Genomic DNA, 26,596 nt, shown 5'->3' with positions numbered 1-26,596 from the left:
ATATAGCTGTCTGAAATTTAAAACCTAAAATATTTTCCTCAGAATATACTTCCAGAAATGAAAATTTCTACTTTGTCAAATCTCATAATAACATTTAATAATTTAATTTACATTCTGAAAAGATTAATGATGAATAATTAATAAAAAAACATGAGATTTTATTGTAACTAAATATTTTATATTTTAAAATAAATTTTTTACATATTTTTTCAATTTCCAAATGACATTGAATCATAGAAATTATCCATATTAATAAAATTCTTAATTTGTGATTTGAGCAGTAGAACTGAATAACTTATGCAGAAAAGCCACAAAACAGTAAATCATTGTATGCCTTTTTCTTAACTAAAAAATCAGTTTTTAAGATTTAATAACTTAAAAACCTTTTATATACATGGCACAATTTTAATTTACAATAAAATTGCTTTAACAACAAATATTATCAGAGAAGTTAAATTGTAACAGATTTAAAAAGTTCATAATTTATCACTTTTAATGACTCGTATAAAATAAATTCATAAAAAGGTTTTAACTAATTAGTTATAAATTAACCAAAGAATAATTTACTTTTTATATAGAATAGAATACATGCTGTATTTTATACCTCATAGAATAAAATACGCATTGTATTAATAGCATATACACACACACAAAAATTTTATTACAACTGCTTCACTAATGAAGTTCCTTTTTACATGCATCGATTTGAAACATCAAACAATTTTAAATGCATTCATTAAATAAATATATTTTATTGTAAATTTTGATTGTAAAATCAGCTTAAATCTTCTAAATATATTTTTTAATTATTGTAACACTGTTTTTACCAGAAAAATATATTATGTATATATTAGCATATGTTCATAGATCACAAGGGCAATTTTTCTGAAATTTCTTTTCTTAATTTACAATATATTTTGAAAATTCTTCCTAGAAAATCATTAGCATTGACATTTTGCCCATACATACTTCTTAACTCTTTTGATAACTCCTATAAAAACAAAAATGTATCATTAATATTTCTTTTTTCAAATCATAACTCTTAAAGTTAATGATGAATTATTAAAAAAAAATAATGTGACTTTTTATGTATTACATTGGAGGCTCAACTTCCTGCTCACTTTACTCATCTACTCTCAGAATTGCTTTGGAATCATTTTTGTTTCTTAAGGCTCAACAGATTGTTACATTAAAAAAAATTCAAAAACATTTCTTTTATCAACATAGATATGTTATGACAAATTTAGTTTTTAATTCTATTGATTGGGATAAAATTAAATTTTAATTTTGCTCATTTACCCTTGTAACTTCAGAATTTTTTTTAAAAAATTCTTGGTTTCTATAAAAAGTGATGGAATACTGAGCAATAATGTAAAAAATTGTTTTGTATTGTTTATTAATATTGCTGTTTAGAATTTTAAATAGTTATTTTGTATTTTTTACATTAATTGTATGTGTTGACTAAACACGATTTCTCAAAAAATTTATTATAAAAATACATTTAACTTGATAATTAATTTGCTGTTTAACAATTGTTAAATAGTAATAATATATTTCTTTACCATAAAATGCTCCATAATAAGGTAATATCATAAGATTATTTTATATTACGATAAAGGAATACTGTGAATTTCTGAAAGAAATAACTTGTGCATTAAGTGGGCGTAAAATACACACATTCGCATACACTGAGAATCGTCTCAAGATGAAGAGACAGATTTTAAATTCTATGTGTTTAACATTGCTGTGTGGCACATAATAGAGTCATGCTGTCTTACTGCATTTACGAGCTAAGGCATTCAATGATGCCATAATATAAAAAAATAGGCTAAATTTAATATAAAAATATTCTTAAAAAATAGAAAGCATAATAAAAATTACAATAATGATATCATTTTGATATAAAAAGAATTCATTTCATTTTGCTAATTGTTGTACTATTTATTCCTCTGACTTTAATAATTCAGAATTATGGTCACTTAAATTCTAAATTTAAAACACAAATACTTGGAAAAAAATATTTTTGAAGTTCCAATCACTGTTATAATTCCCCTGGTTGGTTGTTTCTAATGCCACTTGCCACACGGGCAAGCCTGCTTGGTGAAACCGAGCAAATTTAAGGCAGAGTGTGAGATTTTTATTTTTTAGTGGCGCCATCTATGGCCAAGAATTCGACTTCTGCCGCATCATATGTCACAAGTGTTTATAAGGCGGACCCATTCATACATCCATTTATTCATCCACAGATCGTAATTTTGACCTGAATCAGAGAACTATCGATCTGTATCGAACCAGTACCCCCAGAGGTATTGATTTGTTATGGGAACATGGAGGACTTTGCGACTCAACAGAATTTTAACGTGCATCAGTCACCAACTACACGGAGAGTCTTCGCCCGGCGGGTTTCGAACTCTCGGACATGGGCCCAGCGCCCTACCGACCAGGCTATCCCAGCCTATATAATTCCCTTACCGCTATAAAGCAAATTATAGAATACAGACCTTATGGAGTCATTCTGAATAACTAATACTGTTGCTGCATACATAATAGTTTAACTAGTATAAACAAAAGACATTTACACTCTTTATTCATTTCAAAACAATTGATTTATAACTTTAATTTGTAATGGAAAATATGATAAAGAACAGTACGAGCGATAACTTTATCATATCTTTTTCATAAAAATTCATATGAAATTAATAACCAGATTGATGTAATTTAGAAAGACTGGTGTAATCAGTGCAATAAGAATGGTTTTAAAAATTCAGAACTAAATATTATTTCTTAAGTTTCTTTTTAATATGTACTGCTTTATTTCTTTTATTATTTTTCTTTTACAGAATTATTTCAAGCTCAGCTTTAAAATTTTGATTGGGAATAAGTTTAGATATGTTCTGAAAATAAGTTGCAAAAATTTTTCTCCTTTTTTTAAAAAAATCTGAAATGTAATATAATTTGCAACACCGGCTGCCATACTGATGAGTTTCTGCTACCTAGTTCATAATTAAAAATAGATGTAATAAAACAAAATATACCCACCTCACACTTCTTTAAAATACTAGCAGGTATACTAACACAGTTGGAAGCTTCATAGAGTGATTTAGGCTGCAAAAGGATAAATATTTGCGCTTAATTAATGGAATAAAGTATAAATAAATTTATTTAATAACTTGATAATTATAAACTTATCAGCTAATTTTATAACTAATGAACATAAAGTTTTGTTCATTTGACAGTGAAAATGCATGTACCAAAATGGAACTTTTAGATGACTTTTAATGTATTGATCAGATTTCCATGTTTTAACATTGCCATGTTTTTAGGAATTGATTGCGAATTAATAAGTACACATAATATTTTAAATTTCAAAATTAGGCACAAAAATTTTCTCTTTCAATGAGCATACCTTTTTTTTCTTTTTACCATTTTGGATTTTTAACTTTTAAATATATGGGAGTAATAATAATCGGGAAAATATGGTAGAAATAGTTAGTTCAGGATTGCATTCAAAAGTTTGAACCCCTTAATGTTAATTTCACCATTTTTGCAATTTATCTCAGAAGCTAACTAACAAAATTTTAAAAAAAATTACACAGAATTGTAAAGCGATGATAATTTCATGAAAAATATAATTCTTAAGAGTTATTTATAATTTAATTTAAAAGTAGCCAAAAAAAGTAGCCAAATCTGTTACCAACAAAACGTTTGGGGCCGATATAGCCCGATTGGTAAGGCACTGAGCCCACATTCAAGAGGCTGTGGGTTCAATGTCCGCCATTCGAAGACTTCACGTGTAGTAAATGGTGACTGATGCATGTTAAATCTGTCGAGTCAAGTCCTCCATGTTCCTGTAGCAAACCATACCTCCAGGAGTTTCCTTGTCTTCTGGATTGGCTCAAAATTACAAGGCTACGGAGTTGAACATTAGTTGTCATAAACCCAAAATTGGGTCGGCTGTTCAACAATGGTTATAAAATAAAATAAATTGCTTATATCAAAAAATTTAATTTTTTTTGCCCGACATCATAACTCAAAATACCTTTGGCAGAAATAGGAAAAAAGACATTGGATCAAAAAGTATTTAAGCATTCCTTTTTTACTTTGCACTCTCAACAATTTTTTAATTATTGTCTAATTTTGGGAGCATGATGTAACTCAAATTATAACTTTTTATTCTAAAGTTACTGAATTTAGTTATTTAAACTAGAAGAAATTATGCAAAATATACTGACTTGATTGCTTAGGAGAAGTTCTGCAATTGCTGTTTTCAAACCCAATATAGTCATAGATTCAGTAGTAATATTAATGTTAACTATTTTTTCTATTTGGAACACAGACAACGAAACAGACTGATCTCGACACAGTAAGTTATTACCATCGCTGTTTGGTGATAAAGAGCCTCTCTCCAAAATTGCCTGGAAAATGGACTCCTCCAATCCTACCTCTAAAAGATTTCCAAATGTATTAAATTAATATTACTTTTTAAAGCATTATTTTTATAAATTAATCTTAAAAATAGGATTTCAGAAAGAAACAGCAATATGAGATTTTAAAAAAAATTTTTAAAAGAAAATATCAAAATGATTCTATGATTAGTAAGGTCCAGCCATTCCTTAGGGATCAAAATTTGTCAGAAGACGAATTTAAATTCTAATACTTTTAACTAATATTTTAATTGTTTAAAACATTATCGATAATAATTCTTAAAATTGTTTTAAAATATGACAGGCTGAAAATTTTGAATTTTTTGTTCTAAAGAAATTCCTAATATTTAAGTTACAGATAATGCCCTAGCACACCAATACTTGTTAACCCTCAGAACTGGCAGAACTGTTCCTTTCAGGTCGTTAAATTTACAGTCGCACAGATACCAATAAAAGGGAAACAATCAAAATATTGACTGGATCGTTATTTCTTCATAAAGAAATGCAACTTTACAAATGAATTGTTCAACTAAACTTAGACATTTTCAGACCTAAAAGAACATGTATGTAAGAAATCAAATTTCAACTTAATTATCCTAAATAATGTAAAAGAAATCTTCAACTTCTACATAAAATAAACTCTAAAACTTATGTTCTACATACATCATTTTACATAATGAAACTACTTAGATTTAATCTATACATATAGTAAAACTAATATACTTATAATAAAATATTTTATTATCTTTCTCAATCTTGGATTTAGTAACTATTTAGGGTAGCAAAAATCTTGATAAAAAAGGAAATAGTAACGTTTCCCTAGTCAAGTCGTATTATAAACAGGAAATATAAAAATTCAATGTAAATTTATCATAGAGCAATTAAAGATCTATGCCTATACTACTATCTTTGTAGCAATTGTATTATGAACCTATACATACTTAACAAATAGAAAAACATAATTTTTAAGTGATTCAATATTTAGTTTAGCATAGTATATTACTTCTCATTTATAACAAATTAGGATAAGAGAAATTTTAATCAAAACATTTATAATTATAAATTATTTAATCAAAACATGATATTTTAATAAAATAATATTACCATACCTTTATTTAGATTTTTAACAAACTCTTCAGCTGTAGATTCTAAGAGACAATAAGTGTATTTATTGAAAATTGGAATAAATACTTCAGGAACATGATTTTCTTTTTTATATAAAGGATTTCTGGCATTATTATTTGATATTTCTTGTAAAATGTTTATATTTTGGGCATTCTTGAGCCTTGAATTTTGGAGCATTTTAGACTTATTTTTTAATAAATATAATTCAGTCAATATAGCAGTATTAGTCTTGATATAAAGAGGTAATTTTTTTACTATGTCGGTAAAGCAGTCAATGGACATAAAACTTTTTGGCACTCTTAGAATTAGACCGACTTCAAGGTATAAAGGAAAAAGAGAGCTGTAAGATGGACAAAAATTGGATTCTAAGACTTCAAGATGCAAAGTTTGGCCTGAAAAGAAAGTGAGAAAAATTTAATCGTGTTGTCAAAAATAACTGCAAGTGATTTGTTAATATATATATATATATATATATATATATATATATATATATATATATATATATATATATATATATATATATATATATATATATATATATATATATATATATATATATATATATATATATAAATAAATTACCTAATACTAAAGGTGAACATTTTGTAACAATTGCTGAATCTGTCTGAAAATTGCTGAAGATTGATGTAGAAATCATCCAAAGCTCGGTATCCAGGTTTAAGTGCTGTAATCCATCCAAGTTTATATTTATTAATAACTTTTTTGAAAAGTCTTCTACTTCAGTTATTTTACAATCCAAACGAAGTTTATTAATTGCTATAAAAGATTACAAACATATCATATAGAATCATGCCTTTATTAATGCACAGATAGTCAAGAAAACAAAAATAAACTTTTGATCCAATGATGGGATTCCCATGCAATTTTTAATAATTTATAAAGCTTATTATTATACGTTAATACAAATTATATATTTGATATAATTAGTTAATTTCTTTAAGTATGTGAAAAACTTATTTTATTTGGCAACTATGAGTTAAGCACTTAAGGGGCCGTTCAAAAAATATGTACATCACGAAGGGGGGGGGGGATTTGCTATTTTCTACGGTTTTGTATGATGGAGAGTGGAGGAGGTATTATACAAAGTACGTGCATTATAAGCATACACCAAATTCAAATTTGACTTTTTCCTACACATGTATTATACATATGTTTGCTCTTGTATTTTTTTTCACACGCCGACCACTTGTTAGAATGAGTAAATCGGTTTTCAAAAAAAGTTGTCTCGCAAAATGTCACATAATTTTTATGAAAAAAGGGGGCTGACTAATAAAATGTGTGTATTCTAAGGGGGGGGAGGGGTAAGACCTTATGTACGGTAATATACAAAGGGGGAAGCTGGTTAAAATTTCTCCATTTTCGTGTGCGTACTTTTTGAACGGCCCTTAAATCTATCTGTGTATAAATTTAGTAACTAATAATGGTGTTCCACAATAATTTCATATTTTTAAACATGCAGATTTAAATAAATAAAAACACTTACTACAATTAAAAAATATATATGTACTTTAAAAAATAATTTTGTACAAAAGATTTTAATAATTATCAATTATATAGTAAAAATTATTGATTAGTTTTGAAGAAGTTACAATTCAATAATATTTTTAATGAAAATTTATAAAGCAGATTAAATGAGTTCAAAATATACAAATAAAGTACCAACGTTTTAAGTACCAATGTTGAACAGCCCATCTTTTACATTAGTATAGAATAAGTATTGGATAGGCACAAGTATTGGATATAAGTATACACTATCTAGCCATTAATGACCGGACACCCCTTGAAAGGCAGGTGGACTCGTCCTGGTGGAATAAATACGCAACCTGTGGAGGGGGAAAGACCATTCGCAAGCAGGCGACGGCCATGCGAGCGTTAACAGTGAAAATGAGTGGACGGCGAGAGCTGAATGAGGCTGATAAGGACATGATCATAGGCTCCCACCGATTTGGTCATTCCATACGTGCCATCTCCGACAAGTTTCAGATACATCGGTCAACAGTTGGTGACGTCGTGTTGAATAGGCCTGGGCAATATACCGAAATACCGTCATTTACCGGTATTTCTTTGATACCGCGGTAATGATATTCGGAAGTATATTCTTCGGCAATACCGAGTTATTGAACTTCGGTATGCCTGCACCTCTCGGTACTCACCGCTATCCAATATCTTCGGCCGACCGGCGGCGAGGAAGTGGCGGTATGGCACGTGATTGATTTAGGGGTGAAGAACTCAAAGGCTTGCTCGTAATATTTACGATACCTCCTCTCGGCAGCTAGAAATTTCTCCTACAATATATTGTGGTATCATTTGACTTTAAAGCGCATGCGTCATATCCGTGGTATTGGCGATATCGGATTTCAAACACCCGCGCGTTATATCAACCCTCCATGGTATACTTAGTTACTGATTTTGGTTTCATTTTGAGAATAGCGTGTTTCTGATTTAAAAAATATCCGAGATTGTCGGATCTCCTTGTGATGTTTATAATTGTGTTGATATTTATAATTGTTGATGTTTATAATTGTGTTGATGTTTATAACTGTTTTGATGTTTATAATTGTGTTGATGTTCATATTAGTAATTGATGTTTATATTAATAAAATTTTTCTGTTTTAAAATAATGATGTTTTATAATTAGTTGATTCCATGGGATAATTATGCTGCGAGCTAATATAGGATAAGTACCCCATTTTTTTTAAATGATGCTCTTTAAACACATTAATTTTTAATTGCAAAATAGTCTTAGCATTTATAATATACATAACAATTTAATTACCGCGGTATATCATAATATCGTGATATGAAGCTCACAATATACCACAATATCGAAATTCTGACATTGCCCAGCCCTAGTGTTGAAATGGGAACGAGAGGGAGTGATAAAACCGCAGTCCCGACCCGGCAAGCCCAAAATAATGTCCGACAAGGATCGACGATCTCTTCGACGTGTAGTGAAGGCAAACCGACAAATGTCGTTGAACACTGTCGCTACCAGCATCCGGGCTGTATCTGGCAGTGTTGCCAGTACACGTACCATTCGTCGGGAGCTGATTGCGCAAGGATTCCATGGACGAGCAGCAGCACATAAGCCAAACATCTCTCCATCAAACGCCCGCCACCGATTTCAGTGTTGCAGAGCACGTCGCCAGTGGACAGTAGAGCAATGGAAAAGCGTCATGTGGAGTGATGAGTCGCGCTACATGTTGTAGCACTCTGATGGACGGGTGTGGACCTGGCGAATGCCCGGAGAGCGGTACCTACAGGAGTGCATTGTCACCACTGTGAAGTTCGGCGGTGGAGGAATTATGGTGTGGTCCTGTTTCTCATGGTTTGGCCTTGAACCCTTGGTGTTAGTGCGTGGAACCCTGAACGCAGAAGGATATAGAGACATCCTGGACAATTCGGCGCTTCCCACCCAGTGGCAACAGTTCGGTAATGGCCCGTTTGTGTTTCAACACAATAACGCTGCCATTCATAAAGCACATGCCATCACGGACTGGTTTGATGAAATGGGGGTGCAAGAACTTGACTGACCATCCCAAAGTCCCGACATCAATCCAATTGAGCATCTTTGGGATGAGTTGGAGCGCCAGTTGAGGGCCAGACTACAACGCCCCAAAACCACCACTCAACTCTTCAACATGTTACAGGAGGAATGGCGGGCAATACCTGCCGCCGTGTACCAACACCTAGTGGATAGCCTTCCTAGAAGGGTTAAAGCTGTGATTCGGGCGCGTAGCGGCCCTACGCCCTACTGACTTGATACTAGCACCTCATGTATCCGAAATGAGAAGTGTCCGGTCATTAATGGCCAGATAGTGTAGAATAAGGCGTGTTTCTATTAATAAGATTACAATAATTTCTATTTAATGCTCCAATATTTCAACATTATTGGTTTGAATACGAAAAAATAATATATATAACATATATATTTGTATAATTAAACAAAAGGCAAAAACAAAAAAATTATTTAAAATAATAATGAATTACAAGAAATAATAATTTAGCAAATGGTAAAAAATATATTAAAAAGAAATCATATATTTTCGCAGTTAATTTTTAATTTATTAATTTTTATAATTTTTTATGAATTTTTAGTTTTGTCTTTTTTTTTTTTTGGAGAAAAAATCTTTTTAAATAGTTTTTCTTTTTGTTAAGTTTTAATTTTTTGTCTTATGAGTCCTTTTCTTGTTCTCTTTGAGTAAATACCTTAGTTTAAGGAGGTTCAACGTACTTGCAGTTTTTACACATTTAATAAAATTTAATAATTTTGTGTAAATTTCAGTTTTCTTTCAATCTTAATAGCTTCTTAGACATATAAACAGAAAAACCTGCAAACCACAGACTCTTATGGGACTGAGTCTTTGCGGCCAATGTTAGGAGGTGGCCACTTAAAAAAACTCAGAACTTAAAAAGGTAAAAATAAAATCAATAAATGTTGGTCAAACACATGCACAAGATACTTCTTTAACGCACACACAAGCAATTTCTTCTAATTGAATAAAATGAGAAGTGACCGAAGTTGAATTAAGAATTGCCACCCATTGTGAATGCTGAAACAAGATTCATGCATACCACCTATGTAAGATAACTTTAGTGAGCAGAACTGAACTGTCTAATTGCATCCATGTTTGATTTCTTATAAATGCTTAAGAATAACTCTTTTTTTTTTTTTTACAATGACGAGTATGGGATAACCGTTGAGGAAAAATAAGCTTAGTAAAGACTCTTTAAATTATGGCAAGCAAGAGGTGAAAAATACTGTTTAAATTACACCAACAAACAATCATTGTTCAGAAATTTCTTTATCATCCTCTATCATTCTTAATATTATTCTCTACTATTATTATGATTTAATATTTTATTTATATCGCAAATTAACAGTTTAAAACTGAAAGTGCTATTCTTTTATTATAAAGTAATCCTGTAATATCTTATCAGGAAACGTTTACTAAAAAAATATTGAAACATTTCATGAAAAATATGTTGAAAATGGTACATAACTTAACCAATTTGAAATTATTATTAAACAGCAAATGTGTGATGTTTACTTTTATAACTATATTTTTATACTTATGTTTATTTTCATATTGTGTTTAACATAAAATTATTTCCAGCCAAAACTGTTATTAGGAATTAACTTTACATAATATTACTAAATAATCTGGCAAAAAAACATGAATTAATTTTAAAGCAAGCAAAAGTTTAATATAAAAAAAAAAAACAGTTTATTAAGTGACAATGTTAATAACGTGATATTTAAATGATAATAAAATTATAATTGAAATCTAAGTTTGAATTTTATAATAGACATTATTAACAAAAAGTTTGGGATCTTTTAATCGAGTAATTTAAAGTTAGTTTTATGTAACATTCTGCTTATCCTTAAGAAATAAAAATAATAGCATAACAATCTAAAAGTTCTAAAAAAAAATTTACACTGCAACAAAACAAGTTATAAATAGTTATGAATTATTTAACTTTCTTGTCAGGAGCAAATCATGCATTCTTATTTAGAACTCAGGAATAAAAATTTAAAGTATTTTTGAAAAAACTTAGGGTTTTCATCAAAAACTCTATAAACCTTAGGTTTTTGATAAAAAAAAATAAAAAAAACCTAGGTGACCCAGGATTTTTCAAACCCTGTTTATTACAAATCTGTTTAATTTTTAGTGAAATTATTAATTTTTAAAAATGTTACTGCTTTATATAAATTTACAGTTACTTATTACACATTGAAATATTATACAAATTTATTGAATTCTTCAAAATGTTTTGAAAAAATAGTTTTCATTATGGATTCTAGTTCAAAAAATTTTTCTGGTACTTCTTTTCTTATGGTTTTACTTCGTTCCTTATAAGCAGATGGGTTACCAGTAGATCTGAATTTCTTGAATTCTATCGATTTTGAAGGTCAGTGTGGGTCTTTTACTTAGGTACCTTAGAACTGCCCCCCCCCCAAAACGCACTATCTCTTCCCTGTGCAGTTAATTCCTTGTCCAAACTCTATTATTTCCTTTTAGAATGCTTCACTCTCCTCTGAGAGTACCATTCCAGGCAGAATATATTAATGAAAGGACACGCTTTCTTCCTCTTGCTTGTAGCCCCCTCACACACATCCCTTCTTCTCTCTCTAAAATGCTCTACCCTCGATGCATGGTCTAATTCTAGGTAATAAAAGAGCAATTTTTGTTTTAAAAAATTCATCTGAAAAATTGTTCCTATCAACTATACTGAAGCTGAAAAATTAAGAACTTTTAAAAACCTTGTACCAAAATTAAATACTTTTAAGGGTCCTTATTTTCCAAAATAAAAATTAAGCAGTTTTTAAGGACCATGGAAACCCCCCTTTTAAAAGATTTTTGATTGCATGTGTATGTATGTTACATACATAGTATGTGTGTAACTAAAATATGAAACAAATGTAATTATTTTTCTTCAATTCAACTTACTCTTAAAAGAAAACAATGACATTAAAATATAATTCTAATTACATACTTCTGAAAAGCATGATTTCGTATAGTTAAATATGAATTAACTTTAAATTAATTTAGGGTATTTAAAAAACAGTTTACCTCCAAATTTTATATTAGCAAATGTTGATAATGCAACAAATAATCGACTTTGGGAATGTTTCACTGATGCTAAATCCTTCAACAACATACTCTGTTCCAATATTCCATTCATCAAAACAGGCAGTGATCTATTGTTAAGAAGGCTTGTTTTATTTGAATACTTCATCAAATACATATTACCAGTGTTTGTAACCATTATGAAAAGCCCTGCAATTAAAATAGTTATCTTTAAATAACAAGAAAATGTATTCAAATTAATCTCTAATTATAGGAGACAATAATCTAAAGGTACAGACTCAATAATAAAAATAAATAATATATTTTAAATTTTGGACAATTCTGTTATATGATAGAAGATTCTGTTCTATGATAGATATAAAAGATTTTAAAAAGATAATCGCTGAAAAGGATAAGATTATTTTTGTTATAAAACAAATATTTATGCTCTCATTTAAATAACAAAATGAAAATAAATTAAATTTTATGAAATTTAATAAAAAATTAATAAAAAAAAACTTGTCCAGATAACTTCTTTTATAACTCTATGAATGTATAATTAATATGTAATTAAACTATCCCTGCATGATTTTTAACACTACTTAATATGTGGTGTAATATCTGGTAGCTAAGATTCAAAAGCTTGTTGGAACTAAACTGTTCAACCTAAAAACTGATATTCATTGTTTAGTCAAACTAAAAACGGATACTCATTGTTTAGTTGTGTACAATATATCATTCCTAAAAAATCATTGAAGACGTTTCAAAAAAATCATGAGACTGATAAATCATTTTTTTATAAATGACTATTTTCTAGAAAAAGTCAAATCACCCAGTCCTACTCTACTAGTAAAGTAAAACCGGATACACATGTAAACACTAAAGGAAAATTAGAAACGCTAGAACTTAAGTGAAAAAGTAGCTGACATTTCTATTTTAAAGGACAAATTAAGAAGATTATGTCCTGAAACAATTATCCTGGGGCCTGTTGTGGGCCTAACCAAAATTCCTTACAACAAATATTGCTTATTAATACGTGTTTTTTTTAAAAAGAAAATTGCAAAGAATTTTTTTATATCTATATAAAAACTACAATTTTGCACAAAGGATCCTCAAAAATTCTACAAAATATAAAAATAAGGCTTTTCGTGCTTGAAGAAAAAGCGTGCAACAAATTTTTTTGTTAGGGCCATAAAACTTTTGTTTAGCTTTGGATGTATAATTGTTTTCTCCTCCTCCACTGCCCTGTCTCCACTGCCATAGCACAGAGGCTATCGAAACAAAACAGAACAGTGCTACTATTGGACAAAATTCTTATTGTTTGTCAGGGTATTAATCTTTAGTAAATAAGTTGGATTGAAAACAATTTTTATGACTCTTATGACCAATAAATAAGGATAGCTTAAAAACAAGAGAACATTAGAGTTCACATAGTAAAACAAACTTATCTTCACAGATGCTGTGAATTAATTAACAACGGTAATTAAAATGATAGGTCTTTCTTCTGAGCTAGTAACGTGTAATTCAGAGTTTGTCTGCTAGAAAACAGAACTAATTTCCTCCCAATGGAAATACATGGTTGTACGCCACTCTCCCATATGTTTTAATGCTGTTATCAGATATTAAGGGAAACCAAGATCTGAATACAAGAAATTTCAAAACCTAGTAATATGTTATGGTTCTTTTAAAGCGTTTCAGAAAAATTTTTAAGCAATTAACGTTTTTAACTTAAAATTTGCATTTTTGGAATAGTTTTTGTGTCAGTTTCCATACTCATGAAATTGTTCAGAAGTACAAATGAGATAAACCAAAAAAGAAAAAAAAAACTTATCCTACATAATTGCTTAAAATCATATCTTTTTTCAACCAAAATTAATTTTAGAAGCAAGACTAACCATTCTTTTAAAGTGATTCAGGGAAAAATTTTAATAAAAAAAAAGTTTTTTCAACTTAAATTTTGCACTTTTGGAATAGTTTTTATGACAGTTTTACTACTTTTAGTGTCATTTGGAACTATAAATTTAATAAACTAGAAAAAAACTTTATCATAATAATAAAATTCATCAATAATAAAACCATAAAATCTTAATATCTTTTTCAGCAAAAATTAGTTTTAGGAGCAAAACTAGAATTTTTGAAGACGATTTAGTAAGTTTAAAAAAAAATGCAACAACTTTAGAAGAAATTTGTGAAAAAATATCTGTTTCGGAAGGGTAAAAACACCCTTATAAACAACATCAGAGTCCAAATAAATTAAGATATGTAAAAATCAAAATAAATTATAAAAATTTTAAATATATGCACAAATAATTTTAAATCTTTAAATTATTCTCACCATCTTCTTTGTTAATCAAAGACAGGCTGCATATATTTTTAAAATCAGATGCTCTATTTGTAATTTTTATGCACTGATTCCCAATACCATCTTCCTGAGAATCATTTGCATAAAACTTAGTTATCCATACTTCTCCTTTAAATGAACAATAAATTATGCAATCATCCAAAATGATGAAACTCTGAACAGATGAAGGCAGTTGCCAAGATAAAATACATAGACCATTTACAAGTTGATTCGAATCAGCATCACTGGGCAGTTTTTCTGATGTTACTAAAAGTAATTTACCCTTTTCTCCAATTATAATCATGAAACTTGATCCTAAAAAAATAAGCATATAGACTTAATTAGAACTTATTTAGTTAATAATTAAATTTTGAAAACAATAAAGGGGAGTACTCAACAGAAGAAAAAAAACTACTAAATTATTTCTGAGTACAGTAGACCTTGGTTGTTTTGAATATAGAAGGTTGAATTTGTTATTTCGAGCAGAGTAAAACAGTTCTGTTTTTTCCTGTAATATGTAATCGTGGAAACACTGCATATGGGAGAAACATTGAATCAGTTTTTTAGCATGGAGTTAATGGAACACACTCCAAATTATTTTAACTTTAAAAATTTAAATGTAAACAAACATTTGAATGTTGACTTTTCAAACAAATCAGTTTATAGTTTTCTCATGATGTCATAATTTTTTATTTAATAATAATTCTTTGATCAATATTTCAAATTATTCTGTAACAGATATATTTTTAGAAAACAGAATAAAATCTTAACAAAAAAATATGCATATTTAATTTATTATTTTTAGAAACTTAACATTCTTACTGAAACTAGTTTGACCCATTTGCCTAAATTGCATCAATCAAACTCTCAATTTCCAAAAACATAAATTTTATACATTTTTAACTCAATGAAAAAGTTACAATGAAAATAACACAAAATAATATTTTCAGTCCCTGTTGGTTTTCTAGAATTTTCCCATTTCAATAAAAGGAAAAATTATAAATTTTTGAATGCAATCAGTCTTAAATATCTTCAACACAAAACTTCAACCTTTTGCTTACGGCTGGTACAACATGTGGATCACAGGTGATGGTACAGCATAGCACACCGTAAGCAAAGGGTTAAAACAGATAAGAAAAAAAATTATAAAAAAAAAAAAAAAAACAATTTTCAAAAATTCAAAATTTTTTTCAAAAAAAATCCTTTGCATTGAAAAAAAAAATTTCAAAGCAAAGGAGACTTTAAAGTAAAATTTTAAAAAGAAATAAGACAACTTTCAGAAAGAGAGCTTTGATGCAAGCTAAGCACTAAAATTTTACAACTAAGAGGAAATATTTTTTTCAAAACATAAATTTCGTAGATAAAATCCCATTTTATGAATCTTTTTTTGTCTTTTTACTGACTTTTCGTCAAAACCATTGAACTTTTAATCAACCGATATTTATCTATATGAAATTTTTGTCCCGACCAGAGCTTTTTTTCCGACAAAGCTATCAGAACTACCCTAGTTTAATTTTTCGCTGTTATTCTATCAAAAAAATTTCTTTATCTAAAAATTTCATTTCAAGACCTCAGCTAGGTATGTTATCTATAGTTTACAAAGCTCTAACTCAGATAAAACATTAAAAAACTAAAAGGGTGACAGATTCAAATGAATATAAAAATATATAAATCAAAAGGAATTACTTATGGATTTTACAATGTTTTCCCTGAAATAAAAGCATAAAATAGGCTCCTCCAGTTTGCACAATTTTTGTAATGAAGATACTTGTTTGAATTCTTTCCTTTGACAGGCCCATGAACACAAAGAATAAAGAATGGTTCCATCTGGTTGTGCTATTAAGACCACATAGTTTGAAAGTGATCTGGTCTTCGAATCACAAATATTTTTCCATAAAGGATGCTTGGAATCAGAAAATAAGACTTCTGGTTTCCCAACTCTTTCTTTGTTACCTTGAAAAATAAATAAAGATATAACACAATTCTTTGATCAAGATGTAACATTGTATTAGCTTAAAATAGATTTTTAAAAAATCACTATAAATACCAGTGCTTAAAAATTAGATTAAATATATTAGTTTAAAACAGATTTTAAAATATCATCATAAATAAGGAGGAACAAAAATTATACTGCCCAGGGTACAACCGAGAATTGTAATATTCCATTTGAAATATTTAAAATATATATTAAGCACCGCTTGAATTTTGACAAAAATCCCCAAGATACTAAACTAGGTTAATAAATATGCGCCAAAAGGGATGAGAAAAAAGGAAAATTGATAATATATAATAAGACCTAAATGTTATAGAATTTAACAATGAAAACAAATAAGAACCAAAGTTAGCTTATTCTCTTTTACTCCTAAAGTTATACTAATTTTTTTTTTTTAAGTTAATCTCATAAAGTTAATCTCATAAAGTTAAAGCTGTGCACAAAAATAGCAAAGATAAAAGTTTATATCATCATTTTAAAAATAAAATATTGAAGAGCATCCACTTGCTGAGTGTTAAATAATGTAATGCTTCTTAGTTAATAATAATGTTCTTAATTTATTTAATTAATATTTATTAATTTACTTCTTTGTTAGCAATGCCTAATACTTCTTTGCTAATTATACTTCTCTGCTAATAATACTTATTCATACTGAAAAAAAAGAGTGTTGATGTAAGCAACTATGTTATCAATTTCCTTTTAGTTTATTAGATTAATTGATTGGTATATTTAAAATGCTTTCATTAATATGCAATTAGAAAAGATGTTAGAACATGTAAAATATTCATTTCAGCATGAATTTTGTTGACTAATAACAATACATGTAAAGTTCTAAGATTTTTTTTATTCAGACAGCCCAGAGGAAATAGTCTAATCAAATAAATAAAAAAGTTGAAATTTTTTTGTTGTGAAGGGCAATTTACAAATTATAATTATAAATTATTACTATTTCAATATACTTTGATATCAATTTTTTTAGCACAAGCACTAGTTTATTTAGGAATTTTATAAAATCAAATGAATTTTTTCTTCTTTGTTAAATAATTTCTTTTAAATAAAATACAAACTTTACTTACTTAAAGTATTTTTAAAAAGTTATTGCAATGAAAACAACATGATTTATTTGAAAATTTCAAAAAATTACTGATAATATTAATAACTATGCAGTATTCTCCTTTAACGTTTTTTTGAAGGGCAGCCCACACTGCTTGCCCTTTCATCCCAATAAATGTGTCCTCTTTGCCCTTCTTGTTAAGGTAAGCATCCATCCCTTACAAACACTGCCTTTTTATTCAAATTCCATTTTTAAAAAAAATTTGTTCTGTGTTCTTAAATAAACAATAAATACATATTGCTAAAATTATCTTATGTTTATATGTTTAATTACTATTACAAATATTTACTCTGTTAGAATTATTCTCATAGGTTAAAAATAAAAATTGTTTTTGGATACGTTAAAAATTGTTTAACATAAAATTCACTTATATTACACATTTTGATAAATTTTTTCAATGTTAAGTATACAAAACTCAAAGCGCCCTACTCCTTTTTATTCCTAAGAACTATGAACTATGGTGGAAATATTAAGCTCTTAGAATTTACTCCATATCTGGAAAATGCTATGTTAAATGTCTCACCTTTTCTTACTAATGTTTCTAAATAATTTAGATGTTTTACTAAAGTATTACTTTATTCTCTTTAATCATGAGTTATGTATAAATCTTAACAATTAACAGGCATTTTAAGACTTTTGTTCTTCTCCCCCTCTTATGCCTGAAAAAAAAATATTTCTAATTGCAAAAATCAGTAAGAATTAAACCTTGTTCCCTCAGCAAACAATACAATTCAATTCTATCTTCCTTCTAATCTCTTTAAATAGTTTTTAAAAATCAGATACACAATACTTAAGTATAATAATAATTAAATATACATACTTCCCCACAATGCATTTTCACTTGAATATGATGAAGGAAAGCTCAAAAGTTTAATACATTCCAAATTATTCCGTGTAGAAGTAGAACTGTTAATGACTAAGACAATTTGCCATGAAGATAGCTCTGTATTTTCATGACATACTAAAATACTATTCTCAATTAAATCACACTTGAAGCAGTAAAAGTTCTTTTGGAAAATGTGCTCTTGAAAACTGTTTGCACTCACGAGTGTTTCAAAGCCATAAAAAGGATATTCTCTTTTCATAGATGGTTCCATGCAATCATCAGTTTGAACGGAATTCTTATTCTCAAAAACGTTCCTATGGGGGGGGGGGGAATATTATTTAGTCTTTTATTTAACTACACTTTGCTAATTTGCGCAAATATTTTTGGTAGAAAATAGATTAAACTTAAGAAAGCTCTTTAAGGAAGAAAGAAAAAAAACTAAACTAAGCAACATGAGAATTAGAAACGAATTAAAACATACAAAAAACTAGCATCTACTATAAAAGCAGTTTTAAAAAATATTATTTTCAAAATATAATGCCAGTTTAAAAACAACTTATTAAATTTAAGTATTAGAAGTTGTGCCAATTTAAAGATAAATAGACATTCAATTGAGGAACAATTTAATTTTTAAAACAAACATTTAAATCTGAATTTTTACCGAATAGACAAAAGGCAGTTATTTCCTATAGCCCAGACATCATCATTAGTTGAAGTTATATCCAAAAGAGGTACACAAAAGCGTAATGTTTGCTACAACAGGATAAAAAAATTATGAGTGTGAATATTTGTACCACAATTTAACAATAAATAAATTATTAAATTTAACAAACATTAAATATCAATGTTAAAGAACTCAAGGCTCATGATTAAAGTAATAGTCACACAACTGTGACTTTTTAAATCTAAAATTACAATTAACTAACAGAAGAGATATAAAGATAATTCTGTTAAAATTACAGTTAACAGAGGAGATGACAGGTATAGTGCGGCCTTAAGGAGAACTCCTCCAGACTGAAAGTCTGGGGCTGTCTGCTGCTATGGTAACAAGCGAGAGCACATTTCTAATGGGAGTGAAATGGAGGAAAGAAGGTGTCGATTGGTTTACTCATGACGACCTATAGCTCAGATTAAGACAAAACTATTCACCCCACAGCCCTATTCGAAGTGACCTTTCCTCGTAACCATAGTACCAGCCACAACGCGAGACGGGTGTCTGGAGGAGTTCTCCTGTCAGCTGCACTATAGGTAGGTACTTTATTTAGATCGTATTAAAGCTGCACAATATTGGAGATGGTCTTTGAAACATGAGATAACAAGATACAAAGCTGAAATTAATGAATCAAGCTATGATTTGATAATAAAAAAGAAAAAAAGATAAGAACAAATTAATAATTATTATGTTAAATCATTAAGGTTATGTTTATGTAAACACTTTTACATAAATCTGAAAATATAGAAATTAAAACAAGCTAACAAGTTGAATAGTTTCATTAAAGTGCATTTTGTGGCTTGTAATGATGAAATCCTAATGTATTAATACAGGCTAAGCAAAATTTAAAAAACTCTCACTAACACCACAATGCTGTCATTCTTATTTAACAATCGTAAAATGCTTTTATTTACTTACTTTTAAAATGAAAAAAAGAATTAATTCAGAAGCTAAGATATAGTAATACAATATATATAGCAAACCAAAGTGCTTATACTGCTTAATCATACTAGTAAATAACACCTACTAGTTATTATACTATAATTATAGTTATTATACTATTATATTATTATTCTATTGAACAATCGCATACCTCTGCCTAAAACAAACATACGAAAACAATAACATTATTATTCTATTATTATACGATTATAATATTAGTTATTATACAGTACAGAACCCGTTATCCGCAAATAAAAAAACCGAAAAACCCGAACGAAATTCGACAAATTTTCCCGCTATTTAAAAAAAAAAATATTTTTATTCATAAGATTTTAGGATTTTTCTTTCTTTTTTGAAAGATGTTTACCTTACCATCATTTTAGAAATAAACATTAGTGTATTACTTCATCGTTTTTTCTTCTTTTTAAGATTATTTCTAAATATTTTTCTAATTTTAGTTGGGTTTAACAATAAAAAAACCGCTTTTTGTAGCGATTCAGAAAACCGGAAGAATCAGTCATCCGGAATAGCGATGGTCCCGATCGTTCCGGATAATCGGTTCCCTACTGTACTAGTAAATGACTTCCAAAGGTTCAAAAATCCACTGTGTGCAGTATATTAGAATAAGACAATGACAAATGGAAGAATTAAGAAAAGTAATCCCGTAACTAAGACTTCGCGATTATTAAGAGGCAGGCACCAATGTGAAAATTTACCCATGGGAGAATTATTATAACAAACACTTATAACTTTAACTATTAGATAACTTAAAACTTTATGTTTAGTTTAAAAAACATTATAATCGTAGAAGAAATTTGAAATAAACAACACAAATTTTAAAAAAATAGAGTTAAAAAAAATCAATAAAAAATAGTTACCTGAAAATGTAAAAATGTAGCCAGTGATGAATTATGAATATTTTCTTTTGAACTATGTTCGGAACTCAAAATTGGCTTTTTATCAAAAAGTTTATAGCAAGTAATCTGACTCGTACTAGCGAAGAAAACATATAAAAATTTATTTGAGTGAAAATGAGGGTGTGCAATTAATTTAAGAGAAGTAAATGAAGCCCCAAATGAATTCAAAGTCCCCAAATTATTAACAGCTTCAATATCAAAATACGAATCCATTTTATAATAAAGGGGTAATATTCATTAAATATTTAAAAGCAAGAAAATATCAATCATAAAAACATAAATTTCCTCTAGAAAATTAAAGCTATAATGTTCAACAGACATGTTTCACTTCTAAACACTCGCGCCAATTTTCTTCAATTTGTTTATTATTCAGGATGGGTAGGAAGATAGGTCGTAAGGAATATATCCTAAAAATTATTTTAGCTTATAGCTTACTAAATAGTATACTACATATCATTTAAGCTTCTAGCTTACTTTGTTTTTTCAATAAAAATAGTGCAGTTAAATGATATTTGGTCAATTTAGGAATTGGTAACTGGGCGGAGTGAGCTTGACGCTAGCTTTTATCCATCAATCTTCTTATAACCCTATATTGATTGTGTGACCAAACTTTTTCGCCAAAGCAATTGGCGTTGTTTAAACAAAAGCTATTGTTAGAGGAAGCCATTTTCTGTATTTGGCTGCGCGGGATTTCATATTTTATCATCATAAAAGTTTTAATTACAGGTAATTCTTATTAATTAAAGATTTATAATATTAGTGTACGTTTCATAGCAGTATATAAAAAAATTACATGAAATTTTTAAAAAGATTAATGAATTTTATTAAATATCTGTGAATACCACGCGTTAGATTTTAAAGTAAATAGTTTGTAAAATGTATGTATTTTAAGAAAATCGTTATAAAAATTCATTTATCAAAGTTTTTCTCTGCTTCCTTAGAAATCCTTTGTTTGATCTGCCGAAATTGTGTGAAGCAGTTTAGTAATGAAATTTCATTTAGTTGAATTACTTGATTTATGTTTATTTTAGTGACATAATACAGAGGTATCTTTTTTATCTATGAAATATATTGCTAATTAAAATTTATTATTTACAGAAAGATTAATATTGAATTTTCTTAAAAATAGTGAAGAGGGTTTTGATCATGTCTAAAATAATTTGTTTCAATTTTATTGTAAACTAATCTAAAAAAAAATTCTGAGAGAAATGGAACAAATTTAGATAATATTTATCATTTTCATTCACAGTTACTGCATTCATTATTATTCTTTTAGGTTGTCTTAACTATTGAATAAATTATGAGCATGCATACTTTCAAAAAAATTTTTTATTCTATAGGTGTATCACAATATGTGCAAAACAATTTGTACTCAATAATTTGTTTTATTTAAAATATATAATACAAATACTATAATAAATTAGAAGATAATTCAGATTAGCAAGTTATCTTAAATTTAAGTTATCTTTATTGGATATTAATATGAAATTGAATTTTTTCAATTATTTAACTTCTCAAACTATATCTATAATTGTATTTTTTTCATTACCCTAAGATTTTTGACAGTTTACGTGGACAATGTAAAGCAAACTTTTCATATTTCTTCTTTCTCTTCATAAAATACTTTTTTACTAGGTGATTCCTTGGAGAAGTATTTGGCTAATTACTTAAATGCTGAATGAAAATGGGATATCGATATTTGCACACCCTGGAATCGGTGTGGACAAATTAAGTGTGCAGTTGTGAAGGGACGATTGTGTTTTTGTCTTAATTCATGTTGGTAAGTTGAAATGTAATTTATTTACATATTTAATGATTATGTATCTAAACCATTTGTTGGCATTGTTAGTATCTTGTGTAACTATTCTAATTCAGATACTTATTTATTTTTTTATTAATATTACTTATGGTTGTGCTATAAAATAATAATTTATTTTGCTTTTCTTAATAATAAAGGAACTAATGATGTGCAATTGGGTACAATGCCCAACTTTAAAAAACTGGCTTGTGTGGTTAATAAAATTTGTGGGGTTATTAGGGAGATTTTGTTTGGTTATCTGTGGAAGAATAATTCTGGGTAGCCAGCCGCCAGGAACTAATAAAAAGAGAAGGGAACTCAGAAGGTATAACTTGTAACCACCCCCGGACAACTATCTACATGTTTTTTTTTTTTTTTTTGTTATTAAATTTGCAAGTTTAAAATCTGTTTAGCACCTTGGCGATTGTAGTTGGCACGGCAGATCACAATACAGAAATATTTCTGAGTTGTTTTTCTCGAACGAAGAGTTTAGAAATTTCTCTTGCTGAAAGATCAGCGTATGCATCAACATTTTGTTAATCTTGAAAACGTCACTATAAAGCGATTCAATGAAGTAATTAAAACTTTGTGAATTTTACTTGGGCTAATGTTCTGTGAATCAGCTTTATCTGTGGATGAATGTATTGGTTAAGATCACATACATTTAAACTGCCAGGGCCATATTCAACTGGCAAACATCTTTGAAGAATGCATAGCAAAGTTGCTAAAAAAAGAAGTGTATTTATACACAACTTTATATACTAATAATATAAAAATATTGTAATCTTGTCTTGACATTTAGCCAGATAACCAGAACTCATCCCATACAAATAAGAAAGAGTAGTCACAGTCAGATATCTGTTTAGAAGAGATTTGGGTCCGTTAACGAACTATTCACAAAATATCTTTTCATAAAAACGGACATTTCACAAAATAATTTATCCTTTACTCAGACCCTTCACAAATTCGTTTATCTTCATTATTGTTTTGTTAGTCGAATAAGCCCTTCCGGGGGGGGGGGAACGACAGATGTAATCTAAATAAATTTTGTCTTCGGCAGACACTTCTTCCTTTATTCGTCCGAAATGAATATTCTGCGTTCAGCAGTATAGGCAAAATACCAAATATTTGTATGTTGCATCTCTAATTTAGTAGCAGCAATAGCTGTTTATTTTTTAAATTTTAATTTTTTTAATTATAATTTTACAGTGTTGGACATAATCTTGTAAGTCTTTACAATTTAAAAACTCCTTGAAAAAGTTTTTTTTTTTGCAATAACAGACCCTATTTGCACAAATTCACAAAAGTAGGACCCTGGTTGAAAGAATGTGACTTAACGTTTATTTTATATTCACAAATTACAAGTAATTTTTTTCCACTTTTACAAATACGGACCTTTTACAGAATGTCTGGACAGATCCCTGACAGTACTTGAACAGATTTAGTACTATGATGCTGTAAAGAAAAATATTCAGTAGAGAGTGTTTTTTTCTAATATTCTTATCTGTGCTACTTTACACAATGCAGAAAATTTTTTAGATGCAATAGAATATTTTATGACTAGTTCTCTCTCTCAATGATTCTGGTTCTACCCTTAAAGGACAGAGGGAAGATTGTTTAGAGCATTGTACCTGAATTATAAATACTCTTCCACTTTAAATGCCTTTGGTAAAATATACTAAATGAATAATGCTAATAACACTAATGAATAATGCCAATTGCTATTTCTAAATAGCAATGGATATATGTTCAACACTAAAAGAGATTATAAAAAATTTTAGATTGCACGGAGATTGATCTAATTCTATTCTTTGTTAGCTTAAATGAGATCTAGACTTAACAGAAGCTAATATGAGTGTCTCAGTTAGTATCTTTCTCTTTTATTACTATAATGTTTTGATTATTCGGAGAATTGTTTATTTTTAACAGTGGCATTATACCTTAATCGTTGTGAGTTTTTTTTCCCCAACTGTATTGTTATAGTATGGATTGTTTACTGTTAGTACAGCTCTGTTTATAAATTATTACAGTATTAATAAAATAATTAAAGTCAGAATGAATTAAATGATCTTTTAATGTTTATCAGTATTTGTCTTTAATCACACCGTGGTTAAGGAAAAGACAGTGCCCTACCAGTTAGTATATTCCTCTTTTATTAATAATATATATTCTTTTACTTTGATTATTTCAAAAATATTTATTACTTTTGTTTTTATCAGTGGCATTTATTGCATTCTAAATAAAAACTAATTTAATGTTTGATCTAGATACTAATAAGTTTAGAAAATTAATTTATGATTTTATTTTTTATTCTTGTAAAAGGTTTAGAAAATAATATTCATTAAGGAACTGGTGATGTCGACAGAATTTAGATGATTAGATACTAAAAAACTGGGAACAGTGCAATCAAACCTGAACAATGGACAAACACATCAACATGTACTGGCTCATCATTAAAAGTCAGCGTGGGGATAACACAACATGCACATTCCATGATCCATCATGGACTCGTGCCTTTAAGAAGCCTACGTGGCTGTCTCTAGGGTAAACGGTGACTCAACAGTGCACACACCAACTGAACAATTGGCTGTGGGGTCATTTATGTTGTGTAAAGAAAATATAATAAAATCTGTGCTGTGACTAACTATTAAATGCTGTGATGTAATGTCCTGTGATTGTCTTGTTCTTAAAGCCATTAGTCTTCATATGTAAACCCTGATTGATGCTGCAATAGAAATATTAAATAATGTTAATCAGACACTTTCCCTCTCTTTCAGATGTAAGTAACCTGACTAAATTGGGGATCTGCAAAAAGAAAAAATCGAGCAACAAAGCTAATGTTGCAATAATTTACACAGGGTTCGCCAAGTGGGCCCACTTTGAAAAAACCCGCCCGGGTTTTATTGGGCGGGCCCACTTTGAAAAAACCCACTTGGAACGATAAGTGGGTTTTTTCAACAAAAAAATTTTTTTTTTACTAAAACTTATTGTTTTGCATTTACTTTTATATAATTTATAGTGCAGCACAAATTTGTCAAGATTTATATGATTAAGTTTTTAATATTAGTAAGTAAAAGAAACTGGAATCTGCATGTAATTTTATAGTAGGTATCTACTATTGAAAACTTCAAGTGGGTTTTTTCAAAAAGTAATATTTCAATGATATTAAATCAAATAAAAATTTAAATAATATACTCTGAAAAGATCAATTTTTCAAATATAGTTGCATGCTTTATATATTAATAAACAGGTTATTATTATTATTAATTCATATGTTTAAAAAAATTGAAAAGAAAATTTTTTTTCTTTTTTTACCAAGTGATACATTAACAAATTTAAACAGTTTTATTTTCTGGCTTTAAAAAAAAAGCTAAAACTTTTTATAAGAGAACTTTTTAAAATTATTTATCTAAAAATGAAATTATTTTCCTAGGGTTAATTATTTGAAAACAAATGGGACGAGTAACTGATACTCTTTATAATTATTCGTAGTTTTAATTTCACTTTCTATTAACCTTATTATAAGAACATGTAAGACTATTAAATATTTATTTCAGTTTTTTATTTAACTCAAGTCAGATGAAATTTTAGTTTTTACTGATTATAAATATTTACAGATTATAATTTTATAATAGGTAATATCCATATGCTTAATAAATATAGTAAATAAATGTGTGTGAAAACAAAAAGATTAATAAACTTGTTCCTTTTATATTACTGCATTTATATTTTATAATTCCTAATTTAAAAAATTATGAAACATAATGCACTTAACAATAAAGAAGATTCAAATAGGTAGTGATAATGCGTT

At 28.3% G+C, this 26,596-nt stretch overlaps 1 protein-coding gene and 1 long non-coding RNA gene across 4 annotated transcripts; one reads left to right on the top strand and one right to left on the bottom strand.

The window, feature by feature from the left end:
* Positions 1 to 156: 156 nt before the first annotated feature.
* Positions 157 to 21,354, bottom strand: LOC107438876 (uncharacterized). 3 transcript variants are annotated; one of them, XM_043042494.3, is made up of 11 exons: positions 20,949 to 21,354; positions 19,078 to 19,169; positions 18,411 to 18,730; positions 16,170 to 16,436; positions 14,478 to 14,798; positions 12,146 to 12,352; positions 6,132 to 6,326; positions 5,534 to 5,941; positions 4,233 to 4,444; positions 3,040 to 3,105; positions 157 to 991 (listed from the first exon to the last, which is right to left on the bottom strand). In XM_043042494.3, exons 1-11 carry the CDS (start codon positions 21,198 to 21,200, stop codon positions 869 to 871), a joined length of 2,463 nt encoding a protein of 820 aa, XP_042898428.2. In that variant the 5' UTR covers positions 21,201 to 21,354; the 3' UTR covers positions 157 to 868. The 3 variants fall into 3 exon arrangements, with proteins under 3 accessions (XP_042898428.2, XP_087020151.1, XP_042898431.2); XM_087164025.1 differs by lacking the exon at positions 5,534 to 5,941; XM_043042497.3 differs by lacking the exon at positions 3,040 to 3,105 and having other exon boundaries at positions 630 to 991.
* Positions 21,355 to 21,574: 220 nt separating this feature from the next.
* Positions 21,575 to 25,450, top strand: LOC147809404 (uncharacterized). The gene is made up of 3 exons (XR_015433736.1): positions 21,575 to 21,713; positions 22,623 to 22,767; positions 25,108 to 25,450. It is a non-coding gene; the product is annotated as an uncharacterized LOC147809404 (long non-coding RNA).
* The last annotated feature ends 1,146 nt before the right edge of the window (positions 25,451 to 26,596 follow it).

Source organism: Parasteatoda tepidariorum, chromosome 5, assembly GCF_982258835.1.
Source record: "Parasteatoda tepidariorum strain Cologne lab strain chromosome 5, Ptep-v5.0, whole genome shotgun sequence".
Lineage (NCBI taxonomy): Eukaryota > Metazoa > Arthropoda > Arachnida > Araneae > Theridiidae > Parasteatoda > Parasteatoda tepidariorum.
The sequence above is the reverse complement of the archived record's forward strand: the minus strand, read 5'-3'. Positions and strand labels throughout refer to the sequence as shown.